This window comes from Salmo trutta, unplaced genomic scaffold (genome assembly GCF_901001165.1).
Source record: "Salmo trutta unplaced genomic scaffold, fSalTru1.1, whole genome shotgun sequence".
In the NCBI taxonomy this organism is placed as follows: domain Eukaryota; kingdom Metazoa; phylum Chordata; class Actinopteri; order Salmoniformes; family Salmonidae; genus Salmo; species Salmo trutta.
In genome coordinates, this window is record NW_021822962.1 from 207,998 (window position 1) to 233,563 (window position 25,566).

The window sequence follows — 25,566 nt, forward strand, 5'->3', positions numbered from 1 at the left end:
GGTGAAGTCAGGTTAGTTTAGTGAATATACCTGTTGGTGGGACTGAAGTCAGGTTAGTTTAGTGAATATACCTGTTGGTGGGGGGGAAGTCAGGTTAGTTTATTGAATATACCTGTTGGTGGGGGGGAAGTCAGGTTAGTTTAGTGAATATACCTGTTGGTGGGGGTGAAGTCAGGTTAGTTTAGTGAATATACCTGTTGATGGGGGGGAAGTCAGGTTAGTTTAGTGAATATACCTGTTGGTGGGGCTGAAGTCAGGTCAGTTTAGTGAATATACCTGTTGGTGGGGGTGAAGTCAGGTTAGTTTAGTGAATATACCTGTTGGTGGGGGGGAAGTCAGGTTAGTTTAGTGAATATACCTGTTGGTGGGGGGGGAAGTCAGGTTAGTTTAGTGAATATACCTGTTGGTGGGGGTGAAGTCAGGTTAGTTTAGAGAATATACCTGTTGGTGGGGGGGAAGTCAGGTTAGTTTAGAGAATATACCTGTTGGTGGGGGGGAAGTCAGGTTAGTTTAGTGAATATACCTGTTGGTGGGGACTGAAGTCAGGTTAGTTTAGTGAATATACCTGTTGGTGGGACTGAAGTCAGGTTAGTTTAGTGAATATACCTGTTGGTGGGGGGGGGGGGAAGTCAGGTTAGTTTAGTGAATATACCTGTTGGTGGTGGTGAAGTCAGGTTAGTTTAGTGAATATACCTGTTGGTGGGGGTGAAGTTAGGTTAGTTTAGTTTAGTGAATATACCTGTTGGTGAGGGTGAAGTTAGGTTAGTTTAGTGAATATACCTGTTGGTGGGGGTGAAGTCAGGTTATAGTTTAGTGAATATACCTGTTGGTGGGGGGGAAGTCAGGTTAGTTTAGTGAATATACCTGTTGGTGGGGGTGAAGTCAGGTTAGTTTAGTGAATATACCTGTTGGTGGGACTGAAGTCAGGTTAGTTTAGTGAATATACCTGTTGGTGGGGGGGGGAAGTCAGGTTAGTTTAGTGAATATACCTGTTGGTGGTGGTGAAGTCAGGTTAGTTTAGTGAATATACCTGTTGGTGGGGGTGAAGTTAGGTTAGTTTAGTGAATATACCTGTTGGTGAGGGTGAAGTTAGGTTAGTTTAGTGAATATACTGTTGGTGGGGGTGAAGTCAGGTTAGTTTAGTGAATATACCTGTTGGTGGGGGTGAAGTCAGGTCAGTTTAGTGAATATACCTGTTGGTGGGGGTGAAGTCAGGTTAGTTTAGTGAATATACCTGTTGCTGGGGGTGAAGTCAGGTTAGTTTAGTGAATATACCTGTTGGTGGGGGTGAAGTCAGGTCAGTTTAGTGAATATACCTGTTGGTGGGGGGGGGGGGGGAAGTCAGGTTAGTTTAGTGAATATACCTGTTGGTGGGACTGAAGTCAGGTCAGTTTAGTGAATATACCTGTTGGTGGGGGTGAAGTCAGGTTAGTTTAGTGAATATACCTGTTGGTGGGACTGAAGTCAGGTTAGTTTAGTGAATATACCTGTTGGTGGGGGGGAAGTCAGGTTAGTTTAGTGAATATACCTGTTGGTGGGGGGGAAGTCAGGTTAGTTTAGTGAATATACCTGTTGGTGGGGGTGAAGTCAGGTTAGTTTAGTGAATATACCTGTTGATGGGGGGGAAGTCAGGTTAGTTTAGTGAATATACCTGTTGGTGGGGCTGAAGTCAGGTCAGTTTAGTGAATATACCTGTTGGTGGGGGTGAAGTCAGGTTAGTTTAGTGAATATACCTGTTGGTGGGGGGGAAGTCAGGTTAGTTTAGTGAATATACCTGTTGGTGGGGCTGAAGTCAGGTCAGTTTAGTGAATATACCTGTTGATGGGGCTGAAGTCCTCCTGACAGATGGATACCCCTTCAGGGCCGACCCCTATAGCCAGCCTCTGTCCCTCTGAGTCCCTGGCCCAGTGCCACTCCACCCCGTAGTTCTCCAGGGAGGACACCAGCTGTAGGGCCTGGTACTCTGCTGACGCCTGGCTCAGACCCTCTAGCTCACGGTGCTTCTCCTGGATGCTGCAGACGGACACGGCAGGACGGGACAGAAGAGTTACATTTTCTGCTTTTGTAATACTGTTCAATCACCAGGGGGGCCCACCCATAGAATTAAAATGTTTTCTCCATTCTATTTAAAATGCTGCCACCAAATAATCCCTGCTGGGTTTTCATTTTTTTTGTCCCTCCACTGTTTTTGAAAAATTATTATATAATAATTTTTTTTATCTACAAAATAAAATGTACTAAAACTAAACTAAACGCATGAGGAATGAGAACTGTACTTTAGTGCCCAGTAATGAATGTACGTAGCTGCAGGGCTAGCTGAGTCAGCAGCCTGGTGTTTTAGGGACAGATGTTGTGAATCCCATTTATATGCTGATTTGGGAGTACTTAGGCTCCTCCCACATCAAGGCAATAACAGAAGACCAAACCATAGTTTAGTCAGCTGTTCAGATGGCCTTCACAAATCAAAAAGGTAATACTTGTATCATCTTGCATCTAAAGCAGTTCTACAAGTCAGCACAGAGAAGTACTTAGTAGGAAATGGAATGCAGGTGGAGTCAAGTTAGTCATTGCTGTGCTAACCTGTTGATGGTTGCCAGGTCAGGCTCCTGTCTGAAGATCTGGCTGGAGCAGTACTTGGCTGTGTTCTGGTTGTAGTCTCCGAACTCAGCCTGGGCTAGAAGGGCACACAGCTCCTTGGCCTGCTCAGCCTCCATGTGCAGGCTGCCACTGTCCAGCTCTTCCTTTATGTGCAGGAAGAACATATGTCTGGAGGAGAGAGGGAGAGGGATATGTAAAGGCTTATATGATGGACTTGAGGAAGAACGAGAATACAACTTCACAAAACTGCAGTGATAACGGGGAAACTAATTAGACATGTTTGCCTCATCAAAAGAGGACATTGCACTGAAAAGAGGAATGAAGATAATCCTCTTTGTAGGCCCTAAATCTCGGTTGAAGATACTCAGGTTAGAACAACGTAATAACTACTATCACTGGTCCCTTTGTCTAGAATTCTTCCTCATTTATGGAAAGAGTTATGGGATATTAGAATCCTCTTGTTGTTATCTTCAACATAGCCCTAAAAGAGGAAGAACAAGAATAGAGCTTAACTGATGATGGTAAACTAGCCCTCTGTGCCTCCTCAAAACAGGAAGTTGCACTGAATATAGGAATGAAGATAGCCTTCTTTATAAAATGACATTTCTCTCATGCCTGCTATGAGCGCTTGACCTTTCTGTCCACAGGGTCAGCTATCCATCTTATCTCTCCAGCGAGGAATGTGGGCGGCAGAATTGCTGGTACAGACAGGTCACAACCCCAGACAGTCCCATGCTACCAGGTGATAAACAGGAAGCCATTCCAAAACTACAAACTAAACAAACAACACTGTTGTTGTGTCAGTCTGTGCTTCACTCCAATGTATACTACTACGGAGTAACGGCGCAGTGTCGGCGGTGTAACGGAGCAGTGTCGGCGGTGTAACGGAGCAGTGTTGGTGGTGTAACGGAGCAGTGTCGGCGGTGTAACGGAGCAGTGTCGGCGGTGTAACGGAGCAGTGTCGGCGGTGTAACGGAGCAGTGTCTGCGGTGTAAAAGCAAAGTCATAATGAAAGTCCTGAACCGTGCATCTGAAAATGTCAAAGCATACTTATGTGTTGTTAAAGTTTTTGAGATGAAGAACAGCGCGGGCCGCTCTGGGGGAACAGCGCGGGCCGCTCTGGGGGAACAGCGCGGGCAGCTCTGGGGGAACAGCGCGGGCCGCTCAGGGGGAACAGCGCGGGGCGCTCTGGGGGAACAGCGCGGGTCGCTCTGGGGGAACAGCTCTGGGGGAACAGCGCGGGCAGCTCTGGGGGAACAGCGCAGGCCGCTCTGGGGGAACAGCGCGGGCCGCTCTGGGGGAACAGCTCTGGGGGAACAGCGCGGGGCGCTCTGGGGGAACAGCTCTGGGGGAACAGCGCGGGCAGCTCTGGGGGAACAGCGCGGGCCGCTCTGGGGGAACAGCGTGGGCCGCTCTGGGGGAACAGCTCTGGGGGAACAGCGCGGGCAGCTCTGGGGGAACAGCGCGGGCCGCTCAGGGGGAACAGCGCGGGGCGCTCTGGGGGAACAGCGCGGGGCGCTCTGGGGGAACAGCTCTGGGGGAACAGCGCGGGCAGCTCTGGGGGAACAGCGCGGGCCACTCTGGGGGAACAGCGCGGGCCGCTCTGGGGGAACAGCTCTGGGGGAACAGCGCGGGGCGCTCTGGGGGAACAGCTCTGGGGGAACAGCGCGGGCAGCTCTGGGGGAACAGCGCGGGCCGCTCTGGGGGAACAGCTCTGGGGGAACAGCGCGGGGCGCTCTGGGGGAACAGCTCTGGGGGAACAGCGCGGGCTGCTCTGGGGGAACAGCGCGGGCCGCTCTGGGGGAACAGCGCGGGCAGCTCTGGGGGAACAGCTCTGGGGGAACAGCGCGGGGCGCTCTGGGGGAACAGCGCGGTGCGCTCTGGGGGAACAGCGCGGGGCGCTCTGGGGGAACAGCGCGGGCCGCTCTGGGGGAACAGCGCGGGCAGCTCTGGGGAACAGCACGGGCAGCTCTGGGGAACAGCGCGGGAAATGTCAAAATGTAAGGTGTATGTAAGGTGCATGGATGCGTGAATATGTGTGTGTGAACATGACTGAGTGGAAACTAAATAAACCTACAAAGGAACAAACAAAACAGGATCATACCTGGAGGAGCAGGGAGAGAGAAAGAGAGAGGTTAGTGGAGCAGTTTTATACCCTGAGCCCAGGTGGCTCCAATCACTAATGACCCTCCTCTGCCTGCAGGAGGAACCACCCCTGCACTGCAGAGGAGGAGCCGTGACAGTAGCCTACAGTGGGTACATGAATCTACAGTACGTAGCCTACAGTGGGTACATGAATCTACAGATGTAGCCTACAGTGGGTACATGAATCTACAGTACGTAGCCTACAGTGGGTACATGAATCTACAGATGTAGCCTACAGTGGGTACATGAATCTACAGTACGTAGCCTACAGTGGGTACATGAATCTACAGTACGTAGCCTACAGTGGGTACATGAATCTACAGTACGTAGCCTACAGTGGGTACATGAATCTACAGTACGTAGCCTACAGTGGGTACATGAATCTACAGTACGTAGCCTACAGTGGGTACATGAATCTACAGTACGTAGCCTACAGTGGGTACATGAATCTACAGTACGTAGCCTACAGTGGGTATATGAATCTACAATACGTAGCCTACAGTGGGTATATGAATCTACAGATGTAGCCTACAGTGGGTACATGAATCTACAGATGTAGCCTACAGTGGGTACATGAATCTACAGTACGTAGCCTACAGTGGGTATATGCATCTACAGATGTAGCCTACAGTGGGTACATTAATCTACAGTACGTAGCCTACAGTGGGTACATGAATCTACAGTATATAGCCTACAGTGGGTACATTAATCTACAGTACGTAGCCTACAGTGGGTACATGAATCTACAGATGTAGCCTACAGTGGGTACATGAATCTACAGTATATAGCCTACAGTGGGTATATTCATGTATGTTTCATGTCTCTAGTTCTACAGTATGTAGCCTACAGTAGGTATATTCATGTATGTTTAATGGCTCTAGTTCTACATTACGTAGTCTACAGTGGGTATATTCATGTATGTTTCATGGCTCTAGTTCTACAGTATGTAGCCTACAGTAGGTATATTCATGTATGTTTAATGGCTCTAGTTCTACAGATGTAGCCTACAGTGGGTATATTCATGTATGTTTCATGGCTCTAGTTCTACAGTATGTAGCCTACAGTGGGTATATTCATGTATGTTTCATGGCTCTAGTTCTACAGATGTAGCCTACAGTGGGTATATTCATGTATGTTTAATGGCTCTAGTTCTACATTACGTAGTCTACAGTGGGTATATTCATGTATATTTCATGGCTCTAGTTCTACAGATGTAGCCTACAGTGGGTATATTCATGTATATTTCATGTCTCTAGTTCTACAGTATGTAGCCTACAGTAGGTATATTCATGTATGTTTAATGGCTCTAGTTCTACATTACGTAGTCTACAGTGGGTATATTCATGTATGTTTCATGGCTCTAGTTCTACAGATGTAGCTTACAGTAGGTATATTCATGTATGTTTAATGGCTCTAGTTCTACATTACGTAGTCTACAGTGGGTATATTCATGTATATTTCATGGCTCTAGTTCTACAGATGTAGCCTACAGTGGGTATATTCATGTATGTTTCATGTCTCTAGTTCTACATTATGTAGCCTACAGTGGGTATATTCATGTATGTTTAATGGCTCTAGTTCTACAGATGTAGCCTATCAAATCCTAACTGGCTCCCGTCACAGACACTGTAGGTACATGACTGACTGTCAGAGACACTGTAGGTAGAGGACTGACTGTCAGAGACACTGTAGGTACAGGACTGACTGTCAGAGACACTGTAGGTACAGGACTGACAGTCACAGACAAGACACTGTAGGTAGAGGACTGACTGTCAGAGACACTGTAGGTACATGACTGACTGTCAGAGACACTGTAGGTACAGGACTGACTGTCAGAGACACTGTAGGTACAGGACTGACTGTCAGAGACACTGTAGGTACAGGACTGACTGTCAGAGACACTGTACATTTTACATTTACATTTTAGTCATTTAGCAAACGCTCTTATCCAGAGCGACTTACAGTAGTGAATGCATACATTTCATACATATATTTTTTTTTTTGTCCTGTGCTGGCCCCCCGTGGGAACCGAACCCACAACCCTGGTGTTGCAAACACCATGCTCTACTAACTGAGCTACAGGGAAGGCTGTAGGTACAGGGAAGGCTGTAGGTACAGGACTGACTGTCAGAGACACTGTAGGTACAGGACTGACTGTCAGAGACACTGTAGGTACAGGACTGACTGTCAGAGACACTGTAGGTAGAGGACTGACTGTCAGAGACACTGTAGGTACAGGACTGACTGTCAGAGACACTGTAGGTACAGGACTGACTGTCAGAGACACTGTAGGTAGAGGACTGACTGTCAGAGACACTGTAGGTACAGGACTGAGTGTCAGAGACACTGTAGGTACAGGACTGACTGTCAGAGACACTGTAGGTACAGGACTGACTGTCAGAGACACTGTAGGTACAGGACTGACTGTCAGAGACACTGTAGGTACAGGACTGACTGTCAGAGACACTGTAGGTAGAGGACTGACTGTCAGAGACACTGTAGGTAGAGGACTGACTGTCAGAGACACTGTAGGTACAGGACTGACTGTCAGAGACACTGTAGGTAGAGGACTGACTGGATGGATGCCTGCTTGGATTAACAATGGCTAGTGCCGTGTGTTCTCACTCTCAGCCAGCCAGGAGGTAGGGGGTGGCTGGATGTGTGTTCTCACTCTCAGCCAGCCAGGAGGTAGGGGGTGGCTGGATGTGTGTTCTCACTCTCAGCCAGCCAGGAGGTAGGGGGTGGCTGGATGTGTGTTCTCACTCTCAGCCAGCCAGGAGGTAGGGGGTGGCTGGATGTGTGTTCTCACTCTCAGCCAGCCAGGAGGTAGGGGGTGGCTGGATGTGTGTTCTCACTCTCAGCCAGCCAGGAGGTAGGGGGTGGCTGGATGTGTGTTCTCACTCTCAGCCAGCCAGGAGGTAGGAGGTGGCTGGATGTGTGTTCTCACTCTCAGCCAGCCAGGAGGTAGGGGGTGGCTGGATGTGTGTTCTCACTCTCAGCCAGCCAGGAGGTAGGGGGTGGCTGGATGTGTGTTCTCACTCTCAGCCAGCCAGGAGGTAGGGGGTGGCTGGATGTGTGTTCTCACTCTCATCCAGCCAGGAGGTAGGGGGTGGCTGGATGTGTCGGACTGTGCATGCTAAGCCTGCAGGATGCATGGCTCTCATTGTCAGTGAGTGTGGAGCTGCATGTGGACTGCTGACAGACCGAGGGCCTCTCCCTCTCTTTTTTGCCCAACTCTTTCTGGGCCAGCAGAGCACGTGCTTAGAGACGACTTACATAAGCCTCCTGTTGAATTGATTCAACAAATCAAACATTGTTGTTAAGAGTCATGATTCCCAAGGTGTGTTCTTTTACTTTTGGAATCATCTGAAGGCTGAGTGATTTAGTAGCACTATATTTACCACAATATTCATAAAATGTTTATTTTTAACTTATTGTGCGACAGCCTATACTTTGTTGTTATCTGCGATACATGGTTCATGTTCCATCGTTTGCAGAGTTTCCTTGTGTCAACCCAACTCAAGCAAAGGCTGAGAACACACCAATAGCGTGTTAGCCCATCCAGCAGACAAGGTAAAATAAGAATAAAATCGGTTGATGAACGCTTGAGCAAGGCACTTAACCCTCAACACATTTCACTGCATCCATCTGGTGAATGTGACAAAACATGCATTTTTTGTTATAAAAATGTACACTTTCTAATCTTGCCACCTACATGACTGTATATTAGCTTGCATATTAGCCTGCATGCTCACATTAGGCGTATTTTCCCGTGTTAGACTTTGAGAATGAATAATTTAATCTACGTAGTCCTACTGTACATTAAGAAATGCTATGAATGTCCACGTAGATTACAGGATTTAGGCTACACCATGACATAGGATTAAGAGCATTTGTCATTTTCCTTTAAATTGACTTTCTCAATCCTTTGTTTAGCCAGAGAAGTTGTCCTTACTGCTTATGTTAAGGGTTCAGACATACTTTCCCACACCTGTCAGTTATGCAGTGTGTCTTTTCTGAAGTTCAGCATTTCAGATATGCCGTGTTATTAGTACAGGCCTCGTGTCAGCTGTGTTATTACTACAGGCCTCGTGTCAGCTGTGTTATTACTACAGGCCTCGTGTCCGCTGTGTTATTACTACAGGCCTCGTGTCAGCTGTGTTATTACTACAGGCCTCGTGTCAGCTGTGTTATTACTACAGGCCTCGTGTCCGCTGTGTTATTACTACAGGCCTCGTGTCCGCTTTGTTATTACTACAGGCCTCGTGTCAGCTGTGTTATTACTACAGGCCTCGTGTCAGCTGTGTTATTACTACAGGCCTCGTGTCAGCTGTGTTATTACTACAGGCCTCGTGTCAGCTGTGTTATTACTACAGGCCTCGTGTCAGCTGTGTTATTACTACAGGCCTCGTGTCAGCTGTGTTATTACTACAGGCCTCGTGTCAGCTGTGTTATTACTACAGGCCTCGTGTCAGCTGTGTTATTACTACAGGGCTAGCCTACTGTATATACTGTGACTGTCTCTTCTCAAGACCAAACTATACTGAACAAAATTAAAAACACAACAGTTTCAACAATTTGACCTTGTTACAGTTCATATAAGGCAATCAGTCAATTGAAATGAATTCATTAGGTCCGAATCTATGGATTTCACATGACTGGGCAGGGGAGCAGCCATGGATGGGACTGTGAAGGCATAGGCCCACCCTCTGGGGAGCCTGGCCCAGCCAATCAGTATAAGTTTTTCCCCACAAAAAGGCTTTATTGAAGACAGAAATACTCTGCAGTTTCATCAGCTGTCCGGGTGGCTGGTCTCAGACAATCCCGCAGTTGAAGAAGCCAGATGTGGTCCTGGACTGGCGTGTTACACAAGGTCTGAGGTTGTGAGGCCAGTAGATTGTACTGATAAATTCTCTAAAACAACATTGCAGAAGGCTTGTGGTAGAGAAATTAACATTCAATTCTCTGGCAACAGCTCTGGTGGACATTCCTGCAGTCAGCATGCCAATTGCGCACTCCCTCAACTTGAGATATGGCATTGTGTTGTGTAACAGAACTGCACATTTTAGAGTGGCCTTTTATTGTCCCCAGCACATGGTGCACTTATGTAATGATCATGCCATTTAATCAGCTTCTTGATATGCCACACCTGTCAGGTGGATGGATTATCTTGGCAAAGGAGAAATGCTCACTGAGAGGGATGTATACAAATTTCTGCACAAAATTTGAAAGAAATACGTTTTTTTGTCGGTATGGAAAATGTATAGGATCTTTTATTTCATGCTGCGTTGATATTTGTTCAGTATAGTTAGCCTACATATGGGCTGTCAGTGTGGAATTTAAGACTTAATTCAACACTGTCATTCTGTCCAAGTATACTCCTGTAGCAACAGCTCAGTGTGTTAAAGTAACCCTCTGACTGACTGCAGGATCCTCCTGTAGCAACAGCTCAGTGTGTTAAAGTAACCCTCTGACTGACTGCAGGATCCTCCTGTAGCAACAGCTCAGTGTGTTAAAGTAACCCTCTGACTGACTGCAGGATCCTCCTGTAGCAACAGCTCAGTGTGTTAAAGTAACCCTCTGACTGACTGCAGGATCCTCATGTAGCAACAGCTCAGTGTGTTAAAGTAACCCTCTGACTGACTGCAGGATCCTCCTGTAGCAACAGCTCAGTGTGTTAAAGTAACCCTCTGACTGACTGCAGGATCCTCCTGTAGCAACAGCCCAGTGTGTTAAAGTAACCCTCTGACTCACTGCAGGATCCTCCTGTAGCAACAGCTCAGTGTGTTAAAGTAACCCTCTGACTGACTGCAGGATCCTCCTGTAGCAACAGCCCAGTGTGTTAAAGTAACCCTCTGACTGACTGCAGGATCCTCCTGTAGCAACAGCCCAGTGTGTTAAAGTAACCGTCTAATGGCACTTGGCTCAGGGCCAAGCTATAAATAGACATTATAAAACTGTTGAAGCAGAAAAATATTCCCAAAGGATTGTGGTCCGCATGCAGCTCGTGTCTCAACTCTAAATTGATGTTGGAGTTCTTGTGAATTTCCTTTCACTTTAAAAGGCTGTAGTGGCACTCCTTTCAGGAGTTGACTTTAAAGCAACAATTGGCTGACTGTCTGTTTACAAACCCCTGCCCATGATTCTGCTGCCTGACCCCTGACCTAATTTCTGGAGTGAATACTGTACACACACACACACCTCATAGTGACATGATCCCGATCCCTTTAATGAGAATGGGTTGGTTGGTCACTGGAGGACGACATACAGTATTGAAAGTCTTTGTTATTGGTCACATACACCTGGTTAGCAGATGTTATTGGTCACATACACATGGTTAGCAGATCGTATTGGTCACATACACATGGTTTGCAGATGTTATTGTGAGTGTAGCGAAATGCTTGTGCTTCTAGTTGACAGTGCAGCAGTATCTAACAAGTAATATCTAACAATTCCACAATAACGACCTAATACACACAAATCTAAGTAACGGGATGGAATAAGATACCTCCCGATAAAATCAATACAGCTAATGTAGTGATGAGGAGAGACCAGATACATCCAATAAAAGTCATACAGTAGGCTCCTGAACTACCCTGAGGACTAGGGTTGCAAAGGGTCGGAAACTTTCCAGTAAATTTCTGGAATTTTTCAATGGGAAGTTAAGCCATTTTGCTTAAATTCATCAAAAAAAGTTAGCTTATAACTGTGAACCTTTTTTGTGGGATACACAAAAGGCAATTCTAGGTTTTGTGGCATATTTTGGTTAAACTATGCCCAATTCAATGGAATTGCAACCCTCTGCATGCACAGAGCATTCTTCCATCACATGTACAACTGATTCTCAAGACATTGCACACTAATGAGCTCACACTACTACACTGTTTGAGCCAAGGACTACATGCTTTCTGGTAAGTTTTGATTACAATACTGGGTGGGGTGAATATATTTTATATGACATACATGATTTTTGTTAACTAGTAAATAGTAGCCTACAGCAAAGTGTGTTTAAATAACTTCTAACTTGTTAACAATTTCTGCTAGTTAGTTTTTGCTATCATGTGGGTTTTAGCTTGTTTGAGCCTGCTAACTGAGGATTGTTAATTCACCTGTTTCCATACATGTTTCATGTTAAAACATTTATCTTACAAAGGAGTGTTTAATCTAACGGTGTAACTATTTATCTGTACATGGAATTGTATTTGTTTTTACTCATTTGTTTCCTAATCTTTACAGGAAAATGCCACGGACACTATCTGATGTGTGGAGACGTTTCACTGCAGCTAATGTAGAAGGAAAAGCTGTGTACATTTGCAAATACTGTGCCAAATCATATGGGAAGAAGGCAACAAAGATGGAGAATCATCTGGCCAAGTGCATAAAGTTCCCTCAGCGCTCACAACAAGCAACTGACAAAAGTCCCTCTACTTCTATTTGAGGTGAAAATTATGAATCAGACACCTTATCAACAGCTCATGGTTCTCCTGGAATCAGAAGTTTGTTTTTACTCAATGGAGGAACGTAGTCAGAGAAATGTTGATGAATGTCTTGCTCGAGCTGTGTATACAAACTGGTTCACCTCTGATGCTCACAGGCAATGTGTATTGGAAGAGATTTCTGAATGTTCTTCTCCCAGCATACACCCCTCCAACCAGACATGCTTTATCTACTCATTTGCTGGATGCAGAGTTCAACATAGTTCAAGTGAAGGTCAAGCAAATCATAGAGAAAGCAGACTATTACAATCATCTCTGATGGGTGGTTGAATGTTTGTGGCCAAGAAATAATGAACTACATCAGCTCCACCCCTCAACCAGTATTCTACAAGAGCACAGACACAAGGAACAACAGACACACCGGTCTCTACATTTCAGATGAGCTGAAGGCAGCCATCAATGACCTTGGACCACAGAAGGTATTTGCACTGGTGACAGACAATGCTGCAAACATCTTGGTTTAAAGTGGAGGAGTCCTACCCTCACATCACACCCACTGGCTGTGCTGCTCATGAATTGAATCTGCTCCTCAAGGACATCATAGCACTGAAAACAATGGATACACTCTACAAGGAAATGGTTAGGTATGTGAAGGGTCATCAAGTTATAGCAGCAATCTACCTCACCAAGCAAAGTGAGAAGAATAGGAGCACCACATTGAAGCTGCCCAGCAACACCCATTGGGGTGGTGGTGTCATGTTTGACAGTCTCCTGGAGGGGAAGGAGTCTCTCCAAGAAATGGCCATATCACAATCTGCCTATATGGACAGCCCCATCAAGAGGATCCTCCTGGATGATGTATTTTGGGAGAGAGTGGTAAGCAGCCTGAAACCTATAGCAGTAGCCATTGCACGGATTGAGGGAGACAATGCCATCCTGTCTGATGTTCAGACTCTGCTTGCAGATGTAAGATAAGAAATCTATACTGCCCTGCCCACTTCACTGTGCTCCAAGCAGAGGAAACTGCAGTTCTGAAATACATCAAAAAGCGTGAAGACTTCTGCCTGAAGTCCATACACACCGCAGCATATATGTTGGACCCCAAGTATGCTGGCAAGAGCATGGTGCAGAGATCAACAAGGCCTATGGTGTCATCACTACCATGTCTTGCCACCTTGGCCTGGATGAGGGCAAGGTTCTTGGTAGTCTGGTGAAGTACACTTCCAAGCAAGGGCTTTGGGATGGAGATGCAATATGGCAATCGTGCCAACATTTCCACCAGGTGGCTGATGCAATGGGACTTTGTGTATCTGGGGCCCTTTCCCCTGTTGCCTCCATCATCCTCCAAATCCCACCAACATCAGCCGCCTCAGAGCACAATTGGTCCTTGTTTGGGAACACACACACACCAAAGCATGCAACAGGCTGACCAATACAAGGGTTGAAAAATTGGTGGGCATCCGGGCAAATTTGAGGCTTTTTGAGTCCGACAACGAGCCAACCTCAACAAGGTTGGAAAGTGACAGTGAAGATGAGGCCTCAGAGTCTGATGTTCAAGAGGTGGACATTGAGGAGGTCCAGGGAGAAGACATGGAAGCCTGAGAGGAAGACAACCAATGCTTTAGTTTCTAGACTATCATTTTACAGATGCATGTTGAAAACATTTTTGGGAGATGCGATGGATCATTTAATATTCCCTTTATTTTGTTGTTCAGTGAAATCATCCCATGTGAAGAGTCAACTCATTTAATTAAAGTTCAATTCGTAACTAAATGATTTTTATTTTAGAAGGATTTAATAATTTGCAATTATGTCTACTTATGATAAGGTAAAATGTTTATGTTTCTGTCTCCATATGATATGGTAAACATATCCAATGCAAAAAAAACACATCTAAATATAAATGATATTCATATTAATTAGCATATATTTCTGTGAATTCCCATATATTCCCGTTAATTCCCACTGAAGGTACCCTAGGTACCCTGGCTGGCTGGTATAGTACTGTAGGTACCCTGGCTGGCTGGCAGGCATAGTACTGTAGGTAACCTGGCTGGCAGGTATAGTACTGTAGGTAACCTGGTTGGCAGGTATAGTACTGTAGGTAACCTGGCTGGCTGGCAGGCATAGTACTGTAGGTACCCTGGCTGGCTGGCAGGCATAGTACTGTAGGTACCCTGGCTGGCTGGCAGGCATAGTACTGTAGGTAACCTGGCTGGCAGGCATAGTATTGTAGGTAACCTGGCTGGCAGGTATAGTATTGTAGGTAACCTGGCTGGCAGGTATAGTACTGTAGGTACCCTGGCTGGTATAGTACTGTAGGTACCCTGGCTGGCTGGTATAGTACTGTAGGTACCCTGGCTGGCAGGCATAGTACTGTAGGTACCCTGGCTGGTATAGTACTGTAGGTACCCTGGCTGGCTGGTATAGTACTGTAGGTACCCTGGCTGGCAGGCATAGTACTGTAGGTACCCTGGCTGGTATAGTACTGTAGGTAACCTGGCTGGCAGGTATAGTACTGTAGGTACCCTGGCTGGTATAGTACTGTAGGTACCCTGGCTGGCTGGTATAGTACTGTAGGTACCCTGGCTGGCAGGCATAGTACTGTAGGTACCCTGGCTGGCATAGTACTGTAGGTACCCTGGCTGGTATAGTACTGTAGGTACCCTGGCTGGCTGGTATAGTACTGTAGGTAACCTGGCTGGCAGGTATAGTACTGTAGGTACCCTGGCTGGTATAGTACTGTAGGTACCCTGGCTGGCTGGTATAGTACTGTAGGTACCCTGGCTGGCAGGCATAGTACTGTAGGTATCCTGGCTGGTATAGTACTGTAGGTACCCTGGCTGGCTGGTATAGTACTGTAGGTAACCTGGCTGGTATAGTACTGTAGGTACCCTGGCTGGCTGGCATAGTACTGTAGGTACCCTGGCTGGCTGGTATAGTACTGTAGGTACCCTGGCTGGCTGGTATAGTACTGTAGGTACCCTGGCTGGCTGGTATAGTACTGTAGGTACCCTGGCTGGCTGGCAGGCATAGTACTGTAGGTAACCTGGCTGGCAGGTATAGTACTGTAGGTAACCTGGCTGGCAGGTATAGTACTGTAGGTAACCTGGCTGGCTGGCAGGCATAGTACTGTAGGTACCCTGGCTGGCTGGCAGGCATAGTACTGTAGGTACCCTGGCTGGCTGGCAGGCATAGTACTGTAGGTAACCTGGCTGGCAGGCATAGTATTGTAGGTAACCTGGCTGGCAGGTATAGTACTGTAGGTAACCTGGCTGGCAGGTATAGTACTGTAGGTAACCTGGCTGGCAGGTATAGTACTGTAGGTAACCTGGCTGGCTGGTATAGTACTGTAGGTAACCTGGCTGGTATAGTACTGTAGGTACCCTGGCTGGCTGGTATAGTACTGTAGGTACCCTGGCTGGCTGGTATAGTACTGTAGGTACCCTGGCTGGCTGGTATAGTACTGTAGGTACCCTGGCTGGCTGGTATAGTACTGTAGGTACCCTGGCTGGCTGGTATAGCACTGTAGGTACCCTGGCTGGCTGGCATAGTACTGTAGGTACCCTGGCTGGCTGGTATAGTACTGTAGGTACCCTGGCTGGCTGGTATAGTACTGTAGGTACCCTGGCTGGCTGGTATAGTACTATAGGTACCTTGGCTGGCTGGTATAGTACTGTAGGTACCCTGGCTGGCTGGCATAGTACTGTAGGTACCCTGGCTGGCTGGCATAGTACTGTAGGTACCCTGGATGGCTGGTATAGTACTATAGGTACCCTGGCTGGCTGGTATAGTACTGTAGGTACCCTGGCTGGCTGGTATAGTACTATAGGTACCCTGGCTGGCTGGTATAGTACTGTAGGTACCCTGGCTGGCTGGCTGGCTGGCTGGTATAGTACTGTAGGTACCCTGGCTGGCTGGCTGGTATAGTACTGTAGGTACCCTGGCTGGCTGGCATAGTACTGTAGGTACCCTGGCTGGCAGGCATAGCATTGTAGGTACCCTGGCTGGCTGGTATAGTACTGTAGGTACCCTGGCTGGCTGGTATAGTACTATAGGTACCCGGGCTGGCTGGTATAGTACTGTAGGTACCCTGGCTTGCAGGCAGGCATAGTACTGTAGGTACCCTGGCTGGCTGGTATAGTACTATAGGTAACCTGGCTGGCTGGTATAGTACTGTAGGTACCCTGGCTGGCTGGCATAGTACTGTAGGTACCCTGGCTGGCTGGTATAGTACTGTAGGTACCCTGGCTGGCTGGTATAGTACTGTAGGTACCCTGGCTGGCTGGTATAGTACTGTAGGTAACCTGGCTGGCTGGTATAGTACTGTAGGTAACCTGGCTGGCTGGTATAGTACTGTAGGTACCCTGGCTGGCTGGTATAGTACTATAGGTAACCTGGCTGGCTGGTATAGTACTGTAGGTAACCTGGCAGGCTGGTATAGTACTGTAGGTACCCTGGCTGGCTGGTATAGTACTATAGGTAACCTGGCTGGCTGGTATAGTACTGTAGGTACCCTGGCTGGCTGGTATAGTACTGTAGATATCCTGGCTGGTATAGTACTGTAGGTACCCTGGCTGGCTGGTATAGTACTGTAGGTACCCTGGCTGGCTGGTATAGTACTGTAGGTACCCTGGCTGGCTGGTATAGTACTGTAGGTACCCTGGCTGGCTGGTATAGTACTGTAGGTACCCTGGCTGGCTGGTATAGTACTATAGGTACCCTGGCTGGCAGGTATAGTACTGTAGGTACCCTGGCTTGCTGGCAGGCATAGTACTGTAGGTACCCTGGCTGGCAGGTATAGTACTGTAGGTACCCTGGCTGGCTGGTATAGTACTGTAGGTACCCTGGCTGGCATAGTACTGTAGGTACCCTGGCTGGCATAGTTCTGTAGGTACCCTGGTATAGTACTGTAGGTACCCTGGTATAGTACTGTAGGTACCCTGGCTTGCTGGCAGGTATAGTACTGTAGGTACACTGGCTGGCTGGCATAGTTCTGTAGGTACCCTGGCTGGCTGGTATAGTACTATAGGTACCCTGGCTGGCTGGTATAGTACTGTAGATATCCTGGCTGGTATAGTACTGTAGGTACCCTGGTATAGTACTGTAGGTACCCTGGCATAGTACTGTAGGTACCCTGGCATAGTACTGTAGGTACCCTTGCTTGCTGGCAGGTATTTTACTGTAGGTTATTTGAATTCCATTTTTTATTTTTGTGAGCTCAATATGCATATTCCACAGTTTCTCTAGAGATATATCAGATCCAGACTGAACTGTGCGATGTGGTAGGGAGTTGTAGTTTCTCTAGAGATATATCAGATCCAGACTGAACTGTGCGATGTGGTAGGGAGTTGTAGTTTCTCTAGAGATATATCAGATCCAGACTGAACTGTGCGATGTGGTAGGGAGTTGTAGTTTCTCTAGAGATATATCAGATCCAGACTGAACTGTGCGATGTGGTAGGGAGTTATAGTTTCTCTAGAGATATATCAGATCCAGACTGAACTGTGCGATGTGGTAGGGAGTTGTAGTTTCTCTAGAGATATATCAGATCCAGACTGAACTGTGCGATGTGGTAGGGAGTTGTAGTTTCCAACAGGCCAATATTCTACATAGTTTAGCGCATCAAAATGTGGTAATTAGCTACAATGACTATAATCCATTGAGCATCTACTTGTCCAGTATGTGTGTTTTTTGTGTGTTTTTTTTTACACCTGCTACAGAAGAGGCAAAAGAATGCGTTGTCTTGAGGGGATATAGAGAGCAGCTGTTGCAGTATGCCTTACTTACTTTGAAGAACTACTGAAATAGTAATTTTGTTAGAAAGCATAGGGAGGAGCTCTGTAGAGATGAGACGATGACTTGGAATTAAATAATAAAGTAATCAAATAAAACAAATGTAATAAACACAACTGAAATATTTGATTAAAGTAAAGTAACATGAATAAGTGATGGTTAATAAGTGATCAGCAGTAATGGGCAGTCACTAGCATCATGGGACTTTAATTCATTGTTTTATTCTGTGTTACAGCATTCATCCCAAATCATCCAAACCGTGATTACATGTATTTTTTTAAACAGGCCTCAAAAAACAATAAGCACTCAGCACAGTGGAGTGTGCAAAGTGCACATTTGGGGATAAGGGTAGAAAATTCAAAAGACACTCGCACATTTGAGCCATCTTATTTGCAGGTGCATGGTAACAGCTGAACAAGATGAAGGAAAAAGGAAACCGCACACTGCTCTTGATAGTATCACTGATATTTAATAAGCTTACGTATCCGCCTCACGGCCTTCGTCTGAGCTTTTGTGAATCTTTTTAAGGGTAGAGAAATTGGGACACGACCCTACTGCACCCATAGGAACGTAGTGCACTATAAAGAGAATAGAGTGCCATTTGGGATTCACACAGAGTCATGTTATACACTGTTACAACGCCCATAGAGCACATTGACATGTCGGTTAGGGATAGAACCTGCTGGACACACTGGCATGCACGGTAACTAACTCGCTGCTGACGAGTCACCAGACACTGTTTGCATACGGGAGGTCAAACTTCCCCCTGATGGAGAGAGAAGCCAGTAGGTCACATTATCTATTGATCCTAAATGAGGACTATGGGCTGAAAGATTACAGGTTGACTGAAATAGCAGGGTTTTAATGATTGATAGGGTGGGTTTTAACTCAATTGTATCTGATCCATTCTGTTCTGTCACTACATTTGTTAATCTTATTGCATTTAAAAAGAAAATACATTACATCTAATGTTTGCAGTACCATTAGCTACAATAGGCAGAGTGCTTTACTCCAAATAGGCCCCCTACAAGGTGTACAATAAACATACCTTGTCTGTTCTTGCAGGGTCAGATGGGGTTCCACAAAGAACTTGACTCTGAGCTTCAGTCTGCAGGGAGCCAGGTTATCCATCTGTTGTGAGATCCTGTTCCTCAGATTCAACCACAAACTCTCCCCTTTGCTTCCACAGAACTGAAGCCCAAAGTAATCCACCTCTATTATTCCCAGTTTCCGACAGACCTGTGAGTCAAAACAATAGAACAAACCACTTCACTAAAGAAGTCAATGCCCCATCAAGACTGGTAGTTAAATACAACGTTCCATGTACTACGCTGTTGTTACATTGTTACAAGTGTACAAGTTACATTTTTATTCAAGTTCTCCAAATATTTACAGAATTCAAAATGATTAAAACTGCATTAATTTGCAACCCCAACACACAGACACTAACAACATGGATAAATTTGAATGATAATAACTGTAACGGTACCTTGTGTAAACAGTCCTCTCCATTAGCCTTCTGATCAACATCCACCTCCATCACCACCGAGTCCGGTCGCGTTATATGGCAAAGCATTTTTGTTCCTCTGTATGTTTGCAATAGTTGTCCTATAATAGTTCAATCTATCGATGCACTTACACCTCACAATAAACCCAAACATTCAAACTTTACAGGCCATGGACCGATCAGGCCGTGTCCAAAAATACAACGGTGGGGTTTTATAGTCTCGGAGGGTGAAGCACCGTCCCCTTCATTCAACAAACTTCTCAACAACCAATCAGGTCAAACACACAGACGTAAACACGGTTTGTGTCGCCACCTACCGGGTTGTTCATTCTAACCATGTTACCTTTCATTCATACAAAACCGTTTTTAGAAGCTATGCTACACACACAAATATTCATGTAAACTCACAATAATTTTATCCTCAAAATATTGTGAAATTAGTTTTTGTAACATTTTGCTGTACCTAATGAATGGCTTCCTGTGTTCTATGTGGAAGAATGTGGCGTGCGCATAGCTGCGCAACCCTGATTCACCTCAACAACCCTGATTCAGCGCAACAACCCTGATTCACCTCAACAACCCCACTGCGTCTGGAAAACAGCTGAGCAAAGACCAAACAACAGCCATCTATCAGACTTTAGCTACTTATAGAAGTATACAGTCTGAACATTGACCCGTAGCTTGACATGGCACTTGAGGAATATTCACAAAGAAGCTAACTAATACAGTTAATGCGACGACAAAACAACGTATTTGCAGCTTGGAAGAAACCAGGAAGATGTTTGAGAATTTCAAAGAGAGGTTGCAGACGGTGCAGCAAGATTTCACAACGGGGTTTGTATTAAAGCTACTTTTATAGCTAATGCTTCATTCATGGCCCTATGTCTTGTGACCCTGCCTGTTCTGACATTGCTGTATTAGCAATTTAAAAAACCATTACGTTAATTAGCTAGCTAGTTTCTCCCTCTTTGCCAGCATGGCTGAAAGGCTATCTAGCTGGATATAACCGTGTGGGACGAAACCATCGAACAAGTTTTTCGTAGCTAGGTAATACTAAACACAAAACACTGTCAACACACTACCAGGCTGGCAGTAAATGAACACCATTCATTTAGATGCTGCCAAAGCTTATTGATACAGTTAGCTAACTACAGCTAGCTAAGTTGATTACATTCAGCTGCCCATCATGTGATGGAAGTGAGCGAGACAGGACATTCTGGACTGGAACCTGATGCCGGAAGCAGAAAACGTCTCTATTCCCTATATAGTGCACTACTTTGGGTTCTGATATAAATTAGTGCACTATATAGGGAATAGGGTGCCATTTAGGAAACAAAGTGTCTACCCATCCAATTAATATTTGCATTGCTGTGACAGCTGTCCCATATACATCTTGTTTTACCTGCTCACATCTTTATAATTTCCCTTCAGGATAAAGACTCTGAGTGATAAATCAAAAGAGGCCAAAGTAAAGCAGAAACAGAGGTAAGGCAGGCATGTATCCATGGTGTCTCAGAGTTGGAGTGATAAATAAATATAAACTTTATTTTATTTTAACGTAACTGAGTGATGATCTAATATCAGGTTGACCTTTAAGATCATAATGAATAAAGACTATATGGACAGAGAGGACCTGATCTTAGATCAGCACTTTAAGGCGCTTTATGAATACGGCCCAGGAGTACCAGTCAAATCATCAGACGCTTTATGAATACGACCCAGGAGTACCAGTCAAATCATCAGACGCTTTATGAATACGGCCCAGGAGTACCAGTCAAATCATCAGACGCTTTATGAATACGGCCCAGGAGTACCAGTCAAATCATCAGACGCTTTATGAATACGGCCCAGGAGTACCAGTCAAATCATCCATTTACATCCACTTTCATTCTCTTATATCCTCTTCATAGTCTATTTCCCTTAATGACTCATTTCCTGTCTCTCAACAGACATGAACATCTGACACAGTTTTCTGCTGGAGTAGAACTGCTCAGTCGGTAGGTGTTGCTCTCATTGGATACGTCCAAATGAGAGCATTGGGCACTACTTTGACCAGGCCCCACAGGTCTCTTTGGACCAGGCCCCACAGGGTCTAAATTAGTGCACAATATAGTGTGCCATTTTTGATGCAGACATTGAAACACTCAGTGGTCTGAATACATGTACAGTAGCATAATGTCAAGGGAAGAAAACACAAGGCCTTATTTGTTTCATTAGTTTCTTGTGTTTCGAAGGTACGAAGACACCTGGGTGACTCTCCACAGAAAAGCTAAAGATTGTGCGAAAGCTGGAGAGGTTCGTATGAACTGTAGCTCAATGTATTAATTAGACTTGCATTGAATTACGCATCAAGAATAATAATACATAGGAACATCTCACATTCTCTCTCTCATCTTCTCTCTCTCGTCTGTCTTGGCTCTCTCTCGTCTTCTCTCTCTCTCATCTGTCTTTCTCTCTTGTCTTCTCTCTCTTGTCTATCTTTCTCTCGTCTGTCTTTCTCTCTCTCGTCTTCTCTTTTCTCTCGTCTTCTCTTTTCTCTCTCTCGTCTTCTCTTTTCTCTCGTCTTCTCTTTTCTCTCTCGTCTTCTCTTTTCTCTCTCTGTATGTCTCTATCTCTCAGACAGTGGATGGAGAGGTGGTGATGCTGTCTGCACACTGGGAGAAGAGAAGGGCAGCAGTGGTGGAACTACAAGAACAACTACAGCAGATCCCAGGCTTCCTCACAGACCTGGAGACATGCACCAATCGCATCGGTGAGTGTGCACCATCACTATGTCTTGAGTTTAGATTCTTCACTCTTCTGCTCAAGTGTGTACTTGCACACTCTATCTCGCATGGATTTTACAATGGTGGAAACTCTCCAGACAATGCTTACACCAAGTGCACACTTGGGGGGTAAAAGGGTGGAATGACAGGACGTAGCCTACGTATCATAGACTGCACCAGGAAACCATTAGGACCAGTCAACAGTGGATCATATTATAGTTGAGAGAAATGTCACAATTCCCTGAATTACTGAAAGTCAATGCCACTCTTTATTTTTTTTACATTTGGCCTTTTGTTGCCATTGTGTAGAGTAGGTTGAGGTCAGAGGTGTTTATGACGGGCTGAGCTGTGTTTACCTTGAGAGAGCGGTGATACTGTAGGGCACCAGCTGGCATGGCCTGCCTGTTACCTGTGGAGCTTCAGCTGGCAGTGGGGTACTAACAGCTACTAGTGCCAACATGGTGAAGGAGGGCTGGGTAGGCAACAACAGAGATAACGGGAAAAGATGAAGCCTTTTTTACACATGGCTAGTTTGAAACACAACACGTTTATAGTCTAAGGAGACGGATCTGAGATCAAATCTGACTTCAGAATCAGATTCCCAAGCCACCTCCGTAGGTAGCTTGAACTTCTTCCACGTCATATACCATACAGCACGGAGTAGTCTTTGATACAGTCTGTAGTATTCCATGCATCGGCCTATACTAGTATGTATCGGTCTTCTCTAAATAGTTTCTAGTTTTGTACATTGTTCATTGAATTGTAACCCTCCTCCCCTGCCCTGTCTTGAATAGTCAGTAGTGGCGGAGACTCCTCCCCTGCCCTGAATAGTCAGTAGTGGCGGAGACTCCTCCCCTGCCCTGAATAGTCAGTAGTGGCGGAGACTCCTCCCCTGCCCTGAATAGTCAGTAGTGGCGGAGACTCCTCCCCTGCCCTGAATAGTCAGTAGTGGCGGAGACTCCTCCCCTGCCCTGAATAGTCAGTAGTGGCGGAGACTCCTCCCCTGCCCTGAATAGTCAGTAGTGGCGGAGACTCCTCCCCTGCCCTGTCCTGAATAGTCAGTAGTGGCGGAGACTCCTCCCCTGCCCTGTCTTGAATAGTCAGTAGTGACGGAGACTCCTCCCCTGCCCTGTCTTGAATAGTCAGTAGTGACGGAGACTCCTCCCCTGCCCTGTCTTGAATAGTCAGTAGTGACGGAGACTCCTCCCCTGCCCTGTCTTGAATAGTCAGTAGTGACGGAGACTCCTCCCCTGCCCTGTCTTGAATAGTCAGTAGTGACGGAGACTCCTCCCCTGCCCTGTCTTGAATAGTCAGTAGTGACGGAGACTCCTCCCCTGCCCTGTCTTGAATAGTCAGTAGTGACGGAGACTCCTCCCCTGCCCTGTCTTGAATAGTCAGTAGTGACGGAGACTCCTCCCCTGCCCTGTCTTGAATAGTCAGTAGTGACGGAGACTCCTCCCCTGCCCTGTCTTGAATAGTCAGTAGTGACGGAGACTCCTCCCCTGCCCTGTCTTGAATAGTCAGTAGTGACGGAGACTCCTCCCCTGCCCTGTCTTGAATAGTCAGTAGTGGCGGGGAGACTCCTCCCCTGCCCTGTCTTGAATAGTCAGTAGTGGCGGGGAGACTCCTCCCCTGCCCTGTCTTGAATAGTCAGTAGTGGCGGGGAGACTCCTCCCCTGCCCTGTCTTGAATAGTCAGTAGTGGCGGGGAGACTCCTCCCCTGCCCTGTCTTGAATAGTCAGTAGTGGCGGGGAGACTCCTCCCCTGCCCTGTCTTGAATAGTCAGTAGTGGCGGGGAGACTCCTCCCCTGCCCTGTCTTGAATAGTCAGTAGTGGCGGGGAGACTCCTCCCCTGCCCTGTCTTGAATAGTCAGTAGTGGCGGGGAGACTCCTCCCCTGCCCTGTCTTGAATAGTCAGTAGTGGCGGGGAGACTCCTCCCCTGCCCTGTCTTGAATAGTCAGTAGTGGCGGGGAGACTCCTCCCCTGCCCTGAATAGTCAGTAGTGGCGGGGAGACTCCTCCCCTGCCCTGAATAGTCAGTAGTGGCGGGGAGACTCCTCCCCTGCCCTGAATAGTCAGTAGTGGCGGGGAGACTCCTCCCCTGCCCTGAATAGTCAGTAGTGGCGGGGAGACTCCTCCCCTGCCCTGAATAGTCAGTAGTGACGGGGAGACTCCTCCCCTGCCCTGTCTTGAATAGTCAGTAGTGGCGGAGACTCCTCCCCTGCCCTGTCTTGAATAGTCAGTAGTGGCGGAGACTCCTCCCCTGCCCTGTCTTGAATAGTCAGTAGTGGCGGAGACTCCTCCCCTGCCCTGAATAGTCAGTAGTGGCGGAGACTCCTCCCCTGCCCTGTCTTGAATAGTCAGTAGTGGCGAAGACTCCTCCCCTGCCCTGTCTTGAATAGTCAGTAATGGCGGGGAGACTCCTCCCCTGCCCTGAATAGTCAGTAGTGGCGGAGACTCCTCCCCTGCCCTGAATAGTCAGTAGTGACGGAGACTCCTCCCCTGCCCTGAATAGTCAGTAGTGGCGGAGACTCCTCCCCTGCCCTGTCTTGAATAGTCAGTAGTGACGGAGACTCCTCCCCTGCCCTGAATAGTCAGTAGTGGCGGAGACTCCTCCCCTGCCCTGAATAGTCAGTAGTAGCGGAGACTCCTCCCCTGCCCTGAATAGTCAGTAGTGGCGGAGACTCCTCCCCTGCCCTGAATAGTCAGTAGTGGCGGAGACTCCTCCCCTGCCCTGAATAGTCAGTAGTGGCGGAGACTCCTCCCCTGCCCTGAATAGTCAGTAGTGGCGGGGGGGACTCCCCTGCCCTGAATAGTCAGTAGTGGCGGGGAGACTCCTCCCCTGCCCTGATAGTCAGTAGTGGCGGGGAGACTCCTCCCCTGCCCTGAATAGTCAGTAGTGGCGGAGACTCCTCCCCTGCCCTGCCCTGAATAGTCAGTAGTGACGGAGACTCCTCCCCTGCCCTGCCCTGAATAGTCAGTAGTGGCGGAGACTCCTCCCCTGCCCTGCCCTGAATAGTCAGTAGTGACGGAGACTCCTCCCCTCCCCTGCCCTGAATAGTCAGTAGTGGCGGAGACTCCTCCCCTGCCCTGCCCTGAATAGTCAGTAGTGGCGGGGAGACTCCTCCCCTGCCCTGAATAGTCAGTAGTGGCGGAGACTCCTCCCCTGCCCTGAATAGTCAGTAGTGGCGGGGAGACTCCTCCCCTGCCCTAAATAGTCAGTAGTGGCGGAGACTCCTCCCCTGCCCTGTCCTGAATAGTCAGTAGTGGCGGAGACTCCTCCCCTGCCCTGAATAGTCAGTAGTGACGGAGACTCCTC

The 25,566-nt window shown here is 47.1% G+C and overlaps 2 protein-coding genes across 2 annotated transcripts in view; one reads left to right on the forward strand and one right to left on the reverse strand.

Annotated features, from left to right (window-relative positions):
• Positions 1 to 1,777: 1,777 nt before the first annotated feature.
• LOC115187631 (E3 ubiquitin-protein ligase MYLIP-A-like) lies at positions 1,778 to 19,731 on the reverse strand. The gene is made up of 4 exons (XM_029746602.1): positions 19,465 to 19,731; positions 19,024 to 19,214; positions 2,581 to 2,766; positions 1,778 to 2,013 (listed from the first exon to the last, which is right to left on the reverse strand). The coding sequence occupies exons 1-4, from the start codon at positions 19,549 to 19,551 to the stop codon at positions 1,803 to 1,805; spliced, it is 675 nt and encodes a 224-aa protein (XP_029602462.1). The 5' UTR covers positions 19,552 to 19,731; the 3' UTR covers positions 1,778 to 1,802.
• Positions 19,732 to 20,017: 286 nt separating this feature from the next.
• Positions 20,018 to 25,566, forward strand: part of LOC115187630 (dysbindin-A-like) — a 32,244-nt gene continuing 26,695 nt past the window's right edge. The window contains exons 1-5 of the mRNA XM_029746601.1: positions 20,018 to 20,316; positions 20,914 to 20,967; positions 21,432 to 21,479; positions 21,717 to 21,777; positions 22,102 to 22,234. Coding sequence (XP_029602461.1) covers positions 20,261 to 20,316; positions 20,914 to 20,967; positions 21,432 to 21,479; positions 21,717 to 21,777; positions 22,102 to 22,234 — 352 coding nt within the window. The 5' untranslated portion in view covers positions 20,018 to 20,260. The remainder of the gene's footprint in view (positions 20,317 to 20,913; positions 20,968 to 21,431; positions 21,480 to 21,716; positions 21,778 to 22,101; positions 22,235 to 25,566) is intronic.

Bases quoted from the DNA above. Each gene is read 5' to 3' on its own strand.
- LOC115187631 (XM_029746602.1), bottom strand. From the start codon at position 19,551: ATGCTTTGCCATATAACGCGACCGGACTCGGTGGTGATGGAGGTGGAT. The intron at 19,215-19,464 runs GTACCGTTACAG...TTTGACTCACAG, and splicing joins GAGAGGACTGTTTACACAAG to GTCTGTCGGAAACTGGGAAT. The intron at 2,767-19,023 runs GTATGTTTATTG...TCTCTCCTCCAG, and splicing joins ACCCTGCAAGAACAGACAAG to ACATATGTTCTTCCTGCACA.